The 17,142-nt window shown below is 41.5% G+C and overlaps 1 protein-coding gene across 3 annotated transcripts; it reads right to left on the reverse strand.

The window, feature by feature from the left end:
• Window positions 1–863: 863 nt before the first annotated feature.
• Window positions 864–16,887, reverse strand: Sfpq (splicing factor proline and glutamine rich). Of its 3 annotated transcripts, XR_015047312.1 has the most exons (13): window positions 15,863–16,885; window positions 15,066–15,254; window positions 14,499–14,800; window positions 14,296–14,391; window positions 12,002–12,198; window positions 11,824–11,908; window positions 10,982–11,099; window positions 10,526–10,574; window positions 10,323–10,444; window positions 5,048–7,997; window positions 1,996–2,042; window positions 1,236–1,322; window positions 864–949 (listed from the first exon to the last, which is right to left on the reverse strand). XR_015047312.1 is itself a non-coding variant. In XM_021160410.3 (10 exons), exons 1-10 carry the CDS (start codon window positions 16,667–16,669, stop codon window positions 7,860–7,862), a joined length of 2,103 nt encoding a protein of 700 aa, XP_021016069.1. In that variant the 5' UTR covers window positions 16,670–16,885; the 3' UTR covers window positions 2,605–7,859. The 3 variants fall into 3 exon arrangements, 1 of the variants encoding a protein (XP_021016069.1); XR_015047313.1 differs by lacking the exon at window positions 5,048–7,997 and having other exon boundaries at window positions 15,863–16,887; XM_021160410.3 differs by lacking the exons at window positions 864–949; window positions 1,236–1,322; window positions 1,996–2,042 and having other exon boundaries at window positions 2,605–7,997.
• Between the last annotated feature and the right edge of the window lie 255 nt (window positions 16,888–17,142).

A 17,142-nucleotide genomic window follows, 5' to 3' on the forward strand; every position in this document is an offset into this window, starting at 1 on the left:
GCTGTGTACTTCACCTGGGTGCACTACAGAAACAGAATTCTGAGTCATTTCTTCATGTACCAAACACTGACTTAGGAGCTCAGTTTCCAAAATAACAAACAGGCACACAACAAAACTTCACCTGGAAAGCTTACTAGCTGCGGCTTTGAAGCAGTTTATTTCTTCTACTTTCAGTTCAGCTGGTGTCTGATATTTCTAAATAAACTCAATAGGGTCTAAAAGTGTATTCTTCCATCTTGTGGGTTTTTTAAAAAGAACAAGTTTATATACCTGCTTTGAAATAAGGACTCAACGTAGACTAGCACGAAAGCTAATGTTCCCCACTTGCCTCTTGGACCTTTTTCCAAGTTACTAACGTATGTGCATGCACACTGCAATGTATGCTTAAAGACAAGACAATCTGCTGTTCTCAGTTCTGTCCTTCCATCACATGGATGCCAAGGTTTCACCTCAGGTCATCAACCCTGGTGCAGTGCACCTTTAACCTTCCTTTCCAAGTTGGAATTCTTCCTCTGAAGCTTATTAATCTCTACTTAAGTCTTGTTCTTTCCTGTTTGGTCACATATAAGAATAATCCTCCACACTACTGTAAGAGTGTTTTTTTTTTTTCCCTCTTTTTAGGCGGGTCTCACTAGCTCTGTTTGTGTTGGTGCTTCACAGACCAGACAAGACTTACCTGGAACTCAGATCTGCCTGCCTCACTGAAAGTTCGTTTCCTTTCAAGACTTCACTGGGTGTTTTGTAAACCTGCTAGCACCCCTCCCCCCCAGCAAACGTTATAGTTTAGGGCACCAAATTTAAAATCATTAAATTTGGGCACACAATCAGACAAATTCTAGAAAGGAGTCCTACTTGAACAAAGACAAATTTTTAAAATAAATTATCTTTATTAATGTCAAGTTCATTCCTCTTTCGTCTTGACTCATTTTCTGATACAGCTCACTTGATCCTGTTAATTAAAAAATATGATTAATCCAACTTATCAAAACTTCAAGTGTAGCTTACTAAGCTCTAACACCACCATGTTAAATCAAGGACTGTAGTAATTAGTGACAGCTTTGTAGTAGCATGAGCTTCAAGTTAAAGTGCTGGATCAGGAATATCTCAGCTATCTGGGCTTGTGTATGCCTGACATCTTTCATGACGCCCTTCGTCAATTCTTTAAATTGACATACACACCAAGTTTGGTGACACCCGATTGTGTCACCAAATTAATTTGATATCATTTCACTTACCTAGAGTCTTTGTCGGTCTAAGTAATTTGTGGCTTTCCTTTTTAGCTGACCCATGTTGTGTGATGCCTTGAGAACATCTAATTCCACCTATAATTAAACATATATTTTAGTTCATTAAGAAAAAGTACTATTTTGGGCACAGGATCTTAACAACTATTATAACTATAACAATATATGTCACACAAAACAGACATTGCTATGTGTGGCAAAGACCAAGGACTAGAGGATCGACCCTCTGACACAGATGAATTTTTAAACCTGCAAATACAAGTCTGAAATTACAGCATATTTCATCTCCCAGTCCTCTGAAAGAGCAGCCAGTGCTCTTAAAAGTCCATTCTGTAGCCGGGCGTGGTGGCGCACACCTTTAATCCCAGCACTCGGGAGGCAGAGGCAGGCAGATTTCTGGGTTCGAGGCCAGCCTGGTCTACAAAGTGAGTGCCAGGACAGCCAGGGCTACACAGAGAAACCCTGTCTCGAAAAACCAAAAAAAAAAAAAAAAAAAAAAAAAAGTCCATTCTGTAGACCTAGTATGTATTTTTAAAAATTTTTACTTGACAATTCCTTGTCTTATCCTTTTCCCTTGGTACTGAAAATCACAATCCCAAAACAGCATATGCAAGGCAAGTGCTCTTTAACTATTTTTAAAAAACTAGATCTAGTATCTTTGTAAATTTAAGGACCCCAGATTTTTCATCTCACTGTTATTTCAGCCATTAAAGATAAATCAGGTCATAAACCTATTTCTAAGGACACTTACCTCAAGTAAATAAGACTCCAAAATCAGCCAACATCAATCATTCTTACCTAAAGAATAATAAATAAACGTTAGTATAAAAGACAAGGGTATATAATAAAGGCTTGAAAAATGCTAGTTAACTTCCAAATTCTAAAGAGCAAAATTCCAGAGATTACAGACTGGAATAAGTTGTAGCATTTAAAAAAAAAAAAAGGAAGAAACTTTATGCAGGGGGATCTAAAATTATTCTTTAAGTAGGTAATAAGTAGATGAGAGAATTAGAAAGAAAACTATCTTCTTTAAAATGCAAAAGCCTAATACCTTCTTTAAAATGCAAAAGCCCAATTCTTATTTTCACCAGTCTGAGCACAATGAAGTTTAACTGCAACCCATAATATACTATCCCTTATGTCAAGGTATGTGACAACGTTTACCTGACTAAAGCAGCTATCAGCTTACAAGTTCCCTGCTTCCCCAGTCAATTTGGTGACTTTCATTCTTAGTGCTTCGACCCTTTTCCTACAGCAAGCACACAACACTGCAGTTCTTTACCCTGCAATCCTATGTATTTGCTTCAAATTTTTGTCCTCCACGTCCTCAACTATGCATTATTGGGACAGCAAAAAAAAAAAAAAAAAAAAAAAGAAAAAAAAGTTCTTTCTTCTAAGGGAGAAGTCATTAGCCTTCACTATAGACACCTGGCACAGTGCACAAGAAACGCAGAGCTCATCCTTAAATCAAGTTCCAGGTTGTTCTCCACCCCGAGCCCCAACCCCGGGTATCATTACTGCCACAGGTATACAAAATAGTTCTCTGTTGCACATGGACTATCCATAAGGGATACTATATTGTTTTGCATTCTGTCCCCCTTCTCCAATTATCCCTATTTTATGTCCAAGCCCTTTTCATCTTCATTTTTTCTCCAGCACTGGTGTTCAAAAACATTATTTCTATGGTTGGTTGTTACCAATCACTGTTGAGATTTCCATATTTGAGTCTAAAAAATTGCCAATCATTATCTAGCAGCAATGACAGATAAAAGGAGCAGTTAAATCCTCCAGATTCTCTCCCTAGTAGGGAGCCATTAAGAACTACACTAGCTAGACAGCACTAACATTATCAGCTAAAGCCAAAACCAAGAAACAGCCCAAAACAAACACCCCATAGCTCTAAAACCTGTCCAAGATCATTAACACAAAAGGCAGCGGTAAATGCAGGACTGTGGATCATGTCACTGCAGCTGACAATGATTAACAATAGGAGACATGCACCCCCAATAAGGTTAAAGACCAAAACTAATCACACGCATCTCTTCATTAGGGAGAGTCAGAGTATGCATTGCTGATAGGCTGCAGGCAGCCTTGTATGAGTACCCATTACATTACTTTCATCTTTCAGAAAGCACCGGGATCTGCTCCTAGGGCCTAACAGTACGATAATACATTCTGGCATCACACCTCTGAACTTAGTTTTCATTAAAAAAATAATTTGGTTGCAACAAGATTTATGAAATACAATGCAAGCACCTTAGCATATAGTATTACTGGAACCCATTTATTTCCCAGCCTTTTTTATTTTTGAATGTTTTAAAAACCCAATATACTATTAAAATTCACAACTTACACTTTCATTCAAATTAACTATCAGTATTCTACTTAAGTCAATAGTTTCTAGATCTCATGTACAAAGGCCTAATAATCTTAAAGCAGACCAAGGAGGGGGGAATCACCCCTTCCCAAGTCTATGTTCAAATATAATCTCTCCAATCTGTTTCTGTTCAGAAGCAAGTCTGAGCTTTCGTTTACATTCAAAATCGCTGAGCCACGGTAACAGGCACCTGCTACCGATTTATACAGACTATGACACTTCAATTCCCCCAGGAGGGTTTCAGGCAGGTTAGTGATTCTCATGTCACACTGTTTGATCTGAATTGTATAAGAAGCTAAGTCACCATACTGCTTTCATCTATCAGCAATCACAAGTTGCTTGCTTGGAGTAACTACCCCACCATCTGACTTGCCTGACAAAGAGCAAGTCATTTTTCTTGATGCACAGAAAGGAAATTCTCACAGTCCTGAAGCTTTCAGCGGCACGTATGCAAAATGAACCAAACTTTCCAGTTATAGAACAGAAAGCATTACAAGTGTAGCTGTTTTCTCATGCATGCTAGTTAAACACCAAGGGTAACCTGAATTGAGGTCTGGAACAACAGTTGATAGAAAGTTCAAGTCCTAAGCAACAAGGAAGGTGCTTTGAAGACTTAGGTATTCCTGGGATTATAAAACCTTTTAGACTATAATCAGTCACATCCCTAAAGCTAGGGAAGTTCAAAGAGCTACACTGAACAAATGCACTCACTCTACAGAATACGACGAAGTCTTATGGTGGGAATGATTCCCAACATGTTTTCAAATATAAGTCACTTTCATACTAGTTTCCCCCAAGTTTGGAGTATAAACATTCAGACCAGCCACATAACTTGAACTTTTCGTAAGATTCCCATCTAAACCCAAGTTAGTAACAAAACTCTTTCCATGAAGCCCAAACCTAGAAACTTTTGATCACATTACAAAAAGAAACAAAACCCAGAAAAAAACCCACCACTCCATGTCATTTAGTCTTAATTCATTCAACTTGCAGTGCTATCAAGATTGCATAATGAAATTAGACATTGCTGACCACTGAGAGGTCAAGGTTGCTACTAAGGAGAGTATCACATACTACATTCTTAACCAAGGTGCTCTGAGCACCCCAGGTCAAGTATGCTTTGGTTCCCTCACCCACCAACCAGCTGCGTTCCCTTTTATCTTCAGTTACAAAGTAACTAAAGAAAACCACAAAACTGAGTCAAGACACAAGGATTCACGTTTGCATTTTGAGAACTACAACACTGAATTCCTTCCTGACAAATTACAGCTCTAACCCAAGACCCAGATTTTGAACTAACCTAGCTTATAATACAAGTATTAGGTGCTGCACTGTAATTTCACTGTCAGAAGTGTGATGTCAGAATGCCCACTGAATAAAAGCACATAGCAAGTCACCAAGTTAGATTATATTGCTTGTTACCTACCTGTATGCAGTCGGCAATGAGAATCTTGGAGCAAGCAGGAATACTACATCCGGGTCCTAATGTCCATTGCCATTTGCGGTACTACGTTCCTCACAGTTACGCACTGCAGAAATGCTGGCTAAATGCAGTTATGTAGCAGGCCACTACTTTAATAGTGCACAATTGCAGTCCAAGAACACCACAAAACATCCCGCCACAACTTTGTGGCTTGTCCAAGCCAAGGACCTAAATTTTTATCTGCCATGATATGCCACTTGTAAGAATTACACAGGTGTAAGATTACAATTTCCCAAATTATGTTGATATTAGTGGTACAACACACATATAGAGTGGTGGGTTTTAAGATAATTATCACCACATAAAGATGTCAATGGGATGGGTTCAGCTTATGGCATGCCTATTATACTACTGGTCTTATAGAATCTAACTTTAAAAGGAGAAATGTTCCAAGTGTCCTCTGTAAACAAAATTTTGATAAAGTGAAGGAGGAAATGGGGGCAAGTGGTTTCTTCAAAGGGAAAAAAATGTCTAAACTACATCCTAACATCCTCCCCTCCCACCCTAAGTTTCTCTATTAGCTTTTGGTTCAACTGCTCAAGATGATTTAAAATCACTAGCAGGCTAAAACCATCACATGTAAGACTTATTGAAAGTCTCAATAGCTTACAACCCTTGGTACAATTTCACTGGTCATGTTGGCTGACACTATGTAACCTTTATCTGCTAAACACTGTTTAGCAGCTCTACAGCCCACAATAAAGGCTATCAAAAGCCACAATCTGTGGACATTATCCTTTAAGCATCCTTTTACCACTCTTCAAGGGTATACTACTACCAAAAGCTTATTTTAGGGGTCTGTGCCAGCATCCCTTATAAAGGCATGTAATCTGAAAAATAAACTGAAACATTAATTTTATAGGCAGATTTTCCCATTTCCCTTCCAGCCCCCACCCATATACATTCAAATTCACCCTCCACGGGTGTCCCATGAACACCCCTCAATTTTCTCATTATTATGGTCCCTACTATTACAATTCAACCAAAAAGAGCTCCTTCAAATCCAGACCTTTGTTTCCATACAGAAAACCTTCATGTAACACCAATTAACTTCAGTTGGACCAATAACTTTCTGATTGCTGTTCATTATAATAGAACTACCTATTCCCAAGTGTACTGGTGATAAACATGAATGCACTTTCTAAGGATTTCCCCTTAATACACTATAAACCTGGCAGTCATACAACCATTTGATGACATGCTTTTTATAATCCAGTAGTTTTACTTTAAATAGTACAACTTTCCTATGTATGCATGAAGTATGTTTCCACAATAGGTCTCCTTTTGTACTCAAGCACAATATTCAACCTCAGCAAGTGATTTAGAATTTCTTTTGCCAATTAGCATCAAGGATAGAGGTGAAAAGGATGAAGACATTCTAAGTGAAAGTTCTAGAATGTATAGACTTGAATGGAAATGTAACTAAGAACAAAGCCAAGCTATCCAATTACTTTCTGTACTGTTAATTTTCCTCTTAACATCTTTACACTGGGAAGAAATCAAGCTCCCAACAGTAACCAATCTACTTTATTATCATCAAGTCGGAAAGTCTCTTGCAATCAGCTGACATCATCAAAACATCCCCAAGCTTATGGTGGGAGGAAAGAGTATTTTTACTATGTAGCCTGAGCAACTATCTCCAGGTTTAATGCTACAATAGAAGACTGATATATAAAAACAGTTCAACTCCATAGTGAGATTATTTGACAGTCCTACTTGGTAACAGTCACCACTCGTTCTCCAAGAGAACCAGTATTTTTGGACTACAGACTTTGCTCCATAGAAGTAACACAGGGAGGTGTATGTTAGAGTACATAAGGCTAGTCCTTATTATAGTTAGCTAACCCTTAACTCTTCAAGTTAAAATTCCCGACTAAGTCCCCTCTTTTAAATCACTTGAAGTAATACATGAAAAGGCTTCATGTTTAACAATCTTTAATTCAAATGCAAAAGTTCAGTACAAGCCATTTGTAGGGCTTGGGATTCTTTTAAAAAACAACAGGGAGAAACGCAACAAGATGATCTTTCCATTTTCAAAAAGCTTTCAAGGAAAGAGTATTAGATAGAGCCATAAAGGATCCATTTAACCAAAATAACAAACCCTTTCTCTCACTACCAATAGTTTTCACCCATCCATAATCTTAATACATGTTCCTGAATTAAGACTTGCAAGTTCAACTTTTCTAACATAACCATTTAAAAATGCTGAGCACCAGCCTGCTTCCTATAATGCCAAACAAATCCTAATTACTTCAGTATGCATTTCTTTTTAAACAAGGGGGGGGGGCACCATTTGTAGAAAGCAGTACTTAGCCTCCTGTTACATTTCCCAGAAATGGCATATGCCACTCAAAGGCCTACACACGCTCATGCTTTCCAAGTGAAATACCTAACCTAATGTGCATAGAAGCATGAATAGCAAAGTTGAAGATCAGTATTATAACTATTTTTTCTATTTATTTGAAGCACAGTAAAAAAAAATGGTACACTTTGGAAATTCGGTGGCACAAGGTACACTGCCATTAACTTGAGAAACATTATACAGTTAAAAAAAAAAAGTAAATGAAAAAAAATTTTCTCCTGTTTTGAACACTGCGTTACATAATTTTACCTGCCCAAACAGGCCATTTACAAATATCAGGTCAATAAACTGCTAACATCCATAAAAAGGTAGCTTTCTTACTAAAATGCCAAGAATTTAAGTGGTATCTAAACAAGAAAAGACAAAACCAAACTAGAATGAAAGCCTAAATATCTAAAATCGGGGTTTTTTATTTGGCCCTTCATACTCTTCTCTCCCTCTACCATATCCTGCTGGAGTTCCAGGCCCCATTCCTCTAGGACCCTGTCCACCCACAGGACCCGCACCTCCCTGCCCAAAGCGCTCAGTACGCTATTGGAACAGTAATTAACAGTTCATTAAATGTAGTTGATGTCCATGTGTGTTAAGTAAATATTTTAGAAGGTTCCGTAGTCAACGTTCGTCGATACAATCACCAATGAGTCGATCCACAGGTACCGGGAACATAGAAAGGAAAAAAGGGTAATTTGAAAATTAGTTTACGGTAATACATGCCTTGTGGTATGTTCCCACTTGAGCCATTCTCATACACCTGTTTCAAAGAATAGATCTTCCCTGTAGTGCTAAAAAAATTCAAAAATTAGTGCAGATGTGAAAACCCATTCCAAAAATGAGTTCTACAAAATTCACATCAGATTAATCCACTGACACGATTGTCCAGGTATGAACACAAAGTCATCTCCAAGCCTACAAAGTCCAGTCAGACAAAAGCAACTCGCTCAATGAAGGACAAAGGCCTACTCACCAGGTAGTGGCATGTGCTGCATAAGAAACCGTGTGCTTTTCAAGATCTTAAGACACATCTGCAAAGTTGCAGAAATCTTAAAAGGTTGGAATGAAGTTAATAAAATGCTACCAGACTACAAAAAAGAAAAAGCACAAAAAAATAGGGTTTTTTTCCCACGTAACCGGCACAGTAACTTCATCAAAAACTTATTTTGCCACAGTCTCACAGCATTCCACACTTCAGAGCCATCACTACTAACTAGAGATACATGCACAGTATGTTTCTGCATTGTTACAAGCACAATATACGGCCCACCTACTTCAGAGTCCAGCTTTTTTAGTTTTGGAAAGTGCACTGTCACTTTGTTATGAATCCATGTTTTAGGTTATCTCTCAGAACAGCCTATCATCAAGCTAGGGTGACTGCAGTAAAGCAGTGAATGACTTCATTATCCATCTAGTTTTATGTATTTTGACTTTAAAACACAAATAAAATAAAACCCACATATCCTAACAGCAGAACCCTACACACAGGCACTCCACTTAAAATTCTACTCAAAATAGCCCAGTTACTAATTAATCAAAATAAAAATAAAAACTGAATGAACAAGGCTTTAACTGTTCCTACAATTCATCTTTTGAAAAACAAAAACACTACAAAACTACTTGAACAGACTTTAAATTGTATTCTTTTGAAAGTCTTCAGGTGTATAGCTTCTACAAAAAAAGCTAAAAAGAAAAATTTGAGGCTTCAGTTATATTACACTAAGGACCCAGAAACTGTTAAATGTATAAACCTATGTCTAGACATAGGTTTATATGTCATATGTCATATAGCCTAAACATATGTCAAACTAGTCACCTAATATATACATCTTGTGCCTTCTAGAAAATACTTTTAAGACCAAAATGTTAAGTTCAATTTGAAGAAACCTATCAGTATATCCAGCCATTTATAATGCTTACTTTAATTCTCAAAAGCAGTAGGCAGGTTTTAAATGTAGTCTCACACTAAAACCTTAAATTCCTATTTATAAAATAAATCCTATTGAGCTACAACTGTAGCTCCTTTGAGACAAAAGCCTATGGGTGAATTATTTAGAATCAATTTAGCTACATTTTTTCCCACCAAAATGCAGTTCTTAAGGATCTGTAAAGCCCTACCCCTACAGCAGCCATTCACACCAAAATTCATTTGACTATTTTAAAGCACCTGACAGGCTATCTCCATATAGATAAAGCATGATTGCATCAAGGGGTTCAGAACAAATGCACACCTTCAGTATGCTTCAATTATTGTTGACTTTTGCTACCCTGTAGCAAAGTAGAAACATCAGGTTTTTTTTTTTAGATGTACCTACAGAGAGACCCAACAGGTGGGAAACGACGAGTCAAAACACTAGGCAGTTCCCCTTTTCATGGGCTAGAAACAGAAACCACAAATAAGGTCAAAGGCCTACCTGTCACTCTAACATGCTTAAGACTACAAGCCTCAAGTCTGACTCCTACTTATGGAAAACACCACAAAAGGGCACTGTGCCATTTCTCACTTGGATGCAAGAAAACCATATACAATTATCTAGCATCTAAAATTTGGATTTGCCATGCACTGGAGGTTCAAAAGTGCACAGACAATAAAATGGAAACTACCTGTGTACTTATTGCCAAAGATTAACTCCACATACTAACATAACAGCATTGACTTCTTGGTGGCAACCCTATCTGTTTGGGTTACCACACATAGTTCTACATTGCCAAAGTAGTCCTCAGTATTATATATATTTACACAATGGGGGAACTGAAAGTCCAGTCAGCTACTTTAAAAAAAGAGAGAAAGAGAGAGGAAAAATAAAATACTCAAGTTGTGAAATTAAGAATCTCCTTTGTACTATGTCCCACAGGATACATTACCATGTCGCTTCCCATCATGGAACCACTCATGGTTGCTGGTGGAACTCCAGGATTAGCTTCATAACCTATGCCACCACCACCACCTAGTGGTGGAAATTTCTGGCCTCCTGAACCATAGGGATCTAGGAAAACAAAGACAGTGGTTATCCTAACAGAATGCTGCTGCTGGGCGGTGCTAGCTATAACTAAAGTCTCTCACTTACCTCCCATGTTCATTGTTCCACCACCACCCATTCTCATGTCTCTTTCTCTCTGGGGAGGGAAAAACACAAAAATAAACTCTTAATTACATATGACAGCTATACCATGTACTCGAGTAAAAAACTTGAACACAAAAAATTTATCCAGTGGGATATACTTCTAATTGCAACATTTGGGAGGCAGAGTTAGGCTGATCTGTTTCATACCGATGTAGTGTTATGTATATAGAGAATTCCAGGCCAGCCAAGGCTACTTTGCCTCAAAAACCACAAAATAATTCAAGAATAATGCATGTTTTCCTATGTCATTGTGGCAGTAATGTCCTGAAAACTGGTTAAACTATCAAAACAAACAAGCTACATGGCATTTGATCCAGCAAGATCTGATAGCAGTTTGTACACACAAAACAAAACAGCCACGCTTGAGTGAGTGTACACTTACAATGGATAAAAACTTACTGGATCCATGTAGCCCATCCTGCTGTAACTTTCTTCTCGTTGGCGTCTCATTTGTTCTTCCATCTCACGTTGGCGAATCATCATCTCTTCCTCTCGTCTACGCCGTTCCTCCTCTTGCCTACAAATATTTTTCAGGCATATAAACCAGTGTCATCCATGCATAAAACTTAAGAAGCTAAGTGTGATGGCCCTTGCCTTTAAACACAGTACTTAAGAGTCATACGGGGGCTGGTGAGATGGCTCAGTGGGTAAGAGCACCCGACTGCTCTTCCGAAGGTCCAGAGTTCAAATCCCAGCAACCACATGGTGGCTCACAACCATCCGTAACGAGATCTGGCGCCCTCTTCTGGAGTGTCTGAAGACAGCTACAGTGTACTTACATTAAATAAATAAATCTTAAAAAGAGTCATACAGGAAGCTGGGCGTGGTGGCGCACGCCTTTGATCCCAGCACTCGCGAGGCAGAGGCAGGGGGATTTCTGAGTTCGAAGCCAGCCTGGTCTACAAAGTGAGTTCCAGGACAGCCAGGGCTACACAGAGAAACCCTGTCTCAAAAAAACAAAAGAAAACAAGAGTCATATAGGGATATGGATCTCCAGCTAGTGTCATGCAGCAACACCTGTTTCAGAAAAAAACTACTTGAAAAAGAGCTAAAAGTTTGTCTTTGAATAGAAAATAGTTTAAACTCTTAATGTTCATAAAAGAATAAACTCTAGATCATAATTCTAGAATAGCACAACTCTGGCACAGGCAATAATCTTTTCCTTCAAATACAAACTTGCACTTATTACTTCTTATTTACATGTCAGAATACATAAGTAAAGGCTGAATTCAACACTATACCTCAACTGCATTTCTTTACGTTTCTGCATTTCTTGACTGTGAAGTTCCTCCATGCGCCTTAATTCTTCCTGGCGTCTCATCAGATCTAAACATTGAGAATATTTTAGATTGTTAATGAGGCTCTGGACACTTTAAAATGCAAACTGATCTTTACCAATGAAATCTGAGGCTTTTTCACCTTGGCGCAAAAGATTTGCTTGGTGTTCATGGTAAGCATCTTCCATTTCACTTTCCAATTTGTCTTTAGCATCCTTCATGTTTTTTTCAACTTGTTCCCTTTGCTGTTTTTCCATTTCATCCAAGGACTTCCATCGTTGAGAATATTCATACTCAAATGTGCCATGCTGAGCAAAACGAGGTGGTGTTTCTCTCTCCCTGACAATAGATAATTTATACAGAAGCAATTTTGAGAATCCGTATCTTTGAAATTCCTAAGAAAACTAGAAACCTTACACCTGGGTATGGTTGTTTATGGCTTTAATTACAGCTTCAAGGTATGAAGATCTGAGTTCCAGAACAGAAACCCTAACTCAAAAAAACTAAATGAATGAAAACCTTAGGTACAGCCAGGCTGTGGTGACCCATGCCTTTAATCCCAGCACTTGGGAGGCAGAGGCAGGGGGATTTCTGAGTTTGAACCCCCCCCCCAAAAACAACAAAAACTTTAAGTACCTGTATACCTATTGCCCACTGTTAAGACATTTGTAGAACACGTAACGTAATAATAGAATGCCCTAGGTTTGATCCCCAGCACCAAGAATGGACACAGAAACCACAAGAGGTAGTCTTTTCCCTGCCATATGGTGTTTTTTTAAGGCCCCCAACTTGCAATCCTGTTCAATGGTGTTAGGAAACACCATGAAGCTAATCAAGAATGATACAAGGAGATGAGAGATGGCTCAGCAGTTAAGAGCACAGCTGTTCTTCCAAAGGACCAGGTCTGTGTCCCAGACCCACAAAGCAAATTATAACAGGAGTGGAGGATATGACACTGTCTTTGCCACAGTGGGAATCAGGCACACACAGATACATACACACAGGAAAGCCATACACACATTAAAAACGAAATTGACCGGGGGGGGGGGGGGGGGGGGGGAATGGCACAGTGGTTAAGACCACTCTTCCAGAGGTCATGATTTCAAATTCCAACAATCACATGGTGGCTCACAACCATCTGTAATGGAATCTGATGCCCTCTTCTGGTGTGTCTGAAGACAGCTACAGCACACTCATATAAATAATAAATAAAACTTAAAAAAAAAATAGCGGGGAGCACGGTGGCACACGCCTTTAACCCAGCAGGCGGATTTCTGAGTTTAAGGCCAGCCTGGTCTACAAAGTGAGTTTCAGGACAGCCAGGGCTATACAGAGAAACCCTGTCTCAAAAAAACAAACAAACAAACAAACAAAACAAAAAACCAAACACACACCCACACACACAAACCACTTAAATTGACATTGCTTAAAGAAGGGTCTGTCAACATTTCTTTACCTTTCACCCCCCAACCCTTTGCTTAAGCCTAATACCATCTTCTTTAAAATCCCTCACCCATTTTGAGATAAGGTCTCACCATGTAGCCCTGGAACTAGCCTCCTAGACAAATGTATTAACTCTAGAAATAGTAAGTTATGATATATAAAACAAAGCAAAAAGCCAAGAATGCATGGTGATGTATTTCTAGTCCGGTCTGGTCTACAGAGACCATATGTCTAAAACTAAAGTTAGAAGGAACACCCTCCCCCCCAAGGGCACACAGTGGTGGCACATGCCTTTAATTCCAGCACTGGGGAGGCAGAGGCCACCTACCTGGTCTATAGTTCTAGAATAGCCAGAACTAGGCAAAGAAACCCTGTGGGGGGGTGGGATAGGGATAAATGAGCACAAAGAAAATGATAGAAGTAGGAAAAGTAGAAAAGAGACACCATCTTCCCCCCTTTTCTATAGCAAATTCCTTATCCAGGCTCATTTCCCCCCCCAATAACAAGTAGATCTCATTCAACTTTAGCATTATGTGGATCATATGTGAATGTACTTTTTATCCAACAGCTTCAAGTTATGCCAGATATGGTGGCAACATCCTTATTATTTCCAGAATTCTGGGAAGCAGACAAAGGTGGGAACTTAAAAAAGCAAGTTCCAGGACAACCAGGGGTTTACAGAAAATCCTTGTTCTCAAAAAAAGGAAAAATAAATAAGAAAATATATCCGATAGAGATGTGTATTAAGCATATTCAAGCAACACTGTAAAATGTATTCCTAACACTGGCTTGATGGCTCACATCTATGATCCTGGCACTTGTGTGACGGACGTCAGGAGACTGTCAGAGTTTTAGTCAGCCTAAACACCATAACAGAAAATTCTAGACCAACCAGAAAAAACCAAACTAAAAAGTTTCTAATGTTCTAAAAAGTTCTAAGCAGAATTAGAAATCACTAACTTCTCTTTTAGAGCACCAAAAGCTTAGTCTTACTTTTGATACATTGGATTCTTCTGGGCCAGTTTTTCAGGAAGACCATCTTCGTCATCTAACTGTTCAAGTGGTTCCACAATGACTGGTCGAGGAGTCCTAGTAACAGAAATTATTCCTCATCTTAACTTCCAATTTTATTTAGACTATCCCTCAAAATTATTAAAAAAAAAAAAGAAAGAAAACATGAACTAAAGACAACTTACGTTGTCAGTAGGAAAACACCTTCACTGCATCTTTCAAATGCTTTTCTTGCTGCTGGCTTGGAAGCAAACTCAACAATGCCTTTCCCTGTAGATCTTCCGCGATCATCCACAATTACAACAGCCCTTTCAATAGGACCAAACTGGCTAAAGGCCTCTTCCAAAAGTTCGTTGGAAACATAAGGAGAGAGATTTCGAACAGACAGGGCTGCAGCGTGTGTGGCAAATCGCACCCGAAGCTGTCTACCTCTCATGGGAGTATCATCAAGCTCAGCTTTGGCGATTTCAGCCAAGGCTCTAGATTCCTGCAAATATCAGAAATACTTTTAACAACTTCAAAACTGGCTAGTGCTCAATTTTTTTATAATAACCCTTCCCACTTCTACCCCTTAAGAGCTATCTTCACGCCTCCTCCCAACACCCCGAGGGCTAAAGGTCTGTCTTTGAGGCCCTGCCCCAATGCACACTATTCTGATTTCTATCGATGAAAAAACTTAAAGGCCCGTTAATTCTTCCCATTTAAAAGCATGCCTTCAAAACTTTCACAAAAGGGGAAAAAATTACACTCACAAGCTTAATGAACCCGAACCCTTTGCCTTTGTTGATAAAAACTTCTCCGGGTTCTCCGTATTTAGCAAACAGTCTTTTGAATTCATCCTCTGTGATATCAGCAGGTAGATTCCCCACAAACAACCGACAGCGCTGTGTGTAAGTTTTTTCTCCAGGCCTCCGCAAGAGAGACAAGTTGGCTTTAAATCCCTAATAAAGAAATCGGACGGAATTCATACACCAAAGCAGGAAAAAAAAAAGTCTAGTGGTCCCAAAGTAGGCCATCATGCATTCGTTAACGATCTCCCTTTTTTCCCATGAGGACTACCAGGTTGAACCATATTTGGGGATCCAACAGGATCTCTAACTCTAATCCATATGAAGCAGAGCACACAAAATGCTTTCAAACACATCCGACTCTATCAGCAAACGCCAATCAATACAGTTCTGACTTCAACAAATAGCTCTAAATGCAGACTAGGAAGACAGCACCAAGTTGCCCTGTTTTCTCCCAACAGCAGAGACCTCCGACGTGCACTGGTTGGGTCCCAGGGGACCGGACCGCTAGCCTCTAGCCCATTACCGCCACCACGTAAGGCTGCCCTCCCGCTGGAAGCCAATCCCTAGCGGCCTCCACAGCCCGCCGCGCGTCCGCCCCGCCTGCGCAGGCATGCGCAGGAGCGCTTCCGGCAGGGGACAAAATGGAGGCCCTCTAGGCTGCGGGCGGGGGGGGAAGAAAAAAAAAAAAAAAAACGCCGAGGGTAGGCAGGCGCCGCCATCTTAGGGAAACGGACAGCTTTGCTCGAGAACCCACTCACCTCCGAGTCGGAGATCTTCTCCTCTGTGCGCGGTCCCGGTCCGCCGGGAGGGGGCCCCTGGTGGTGCTGCTGGTGGTAGGGCGCGTGGTGCTGCCGGCCCCCACGGGGCTCGCCGCCACCTCGGTGTGGTGGCTTCGGGTGGCCACCAGGAGCGCCCATGCCCGGGCCACCTCCAGGCTTAGGCCCACCGGGCATCTTGCCGCCTTTGGGACCGCCAGGGCCTGGCCCCGGCTTAGGCCCGGGCCCGGCGCCCCCGGCGGGCGGTGGCGGAGGGCCGCCGGTCTGTGGAGGGGTGGTCGAGACTCCGCTGCTCGGCGTCGACGGGGGAGGCGGTCCGGGGGCCGTGGAGGGGACGGCGGGCGGCGGAGTCGGGGTCGGACCCGGACCCGGAGGAGCGCCGGTGGTCGGGGGGTTGGCGGGCGGAGCCGAGACCGCCGGCGGCGGCGCACTGCTCACTCCCGGCGCCGAGCCGGGGCCTTGGGGGACGACAGGCTTGGATTCCTGCGGCGGAGGCGGGGGCTGTTGATGGGGCGGCTGGTGCGGCGGCGGCGGCTGCTGGTGCGGCGGAGGCTGCTGCGGCGGAGGCTGCTGCGGCGGAGGCTGCTGCTGCTGCTGGTGCGGAGGTGGAGGCGGGAGCGGCGGCTTCGGGCCGCCAGGGCCCGGACCCATGGGGCCGCGGTTCTGGTTGAGGCCCATGCCCGGCGGCGGAGAGCGGAAGTCGTGAAGGCCGCCGCGGCCGCCGCCTCCTCCACGCCGGTGAAAGCCTCCACCGCCGCCGCCGCGACTCCGGAACCGATCCCGAGACATAGCTGTAGTCAAGGGGCGGTCGAGGCAGAAGCGGAGAAGTCGCTCAGGGAACGTGGTTGCCACCTTGCTGAGCACAAAATGGCGGACGACACAAGCTGCGCGCCGCCTTTGTCCTCTTCTTAAATAGGACAGTTCGGCCTGGCCCGCCTTCCCTAGATTGACAGCTCGGACAGCCAATGGCAAGTACAGTACTTGATGATGAAACCTAAGTTTTCCCTATTGGCTCCCTAGTGAGAGGCGGGAGGTAGGGAGGGCTGGGGTTTCCATTTGACCTATAAATGGATAAGAAATTGTCTATACGCCTTTGTGATTTGTTGGAAGAAATTTGAATGGGCATGCCCAGCAACTTTCGCGTGAAATTAAATATCCAGGGCCTTATCAGCTCCTGATAGCGCTGAAAGGCTATTTTCTTTCCTCTTATGAGTAGTCCGCTATTCTTGGCTAACATCTTCGCTGTGCTGTCTCTTCTTCCT

Source organism: Mus caroli, unplaced genomic scaffold (genome assembly GCF_978045245.1).
Source record: "Mus caroli unplaced genomic scaffold, Mus_caroli_1 scaffold_6, whole genome shotgun sequence".
Taxonomy (NCBI): Eukaryota; Metazoa; Chordata; class Mammalia; order Rodentia; family Muridae; genus Mus; species Mus caroli.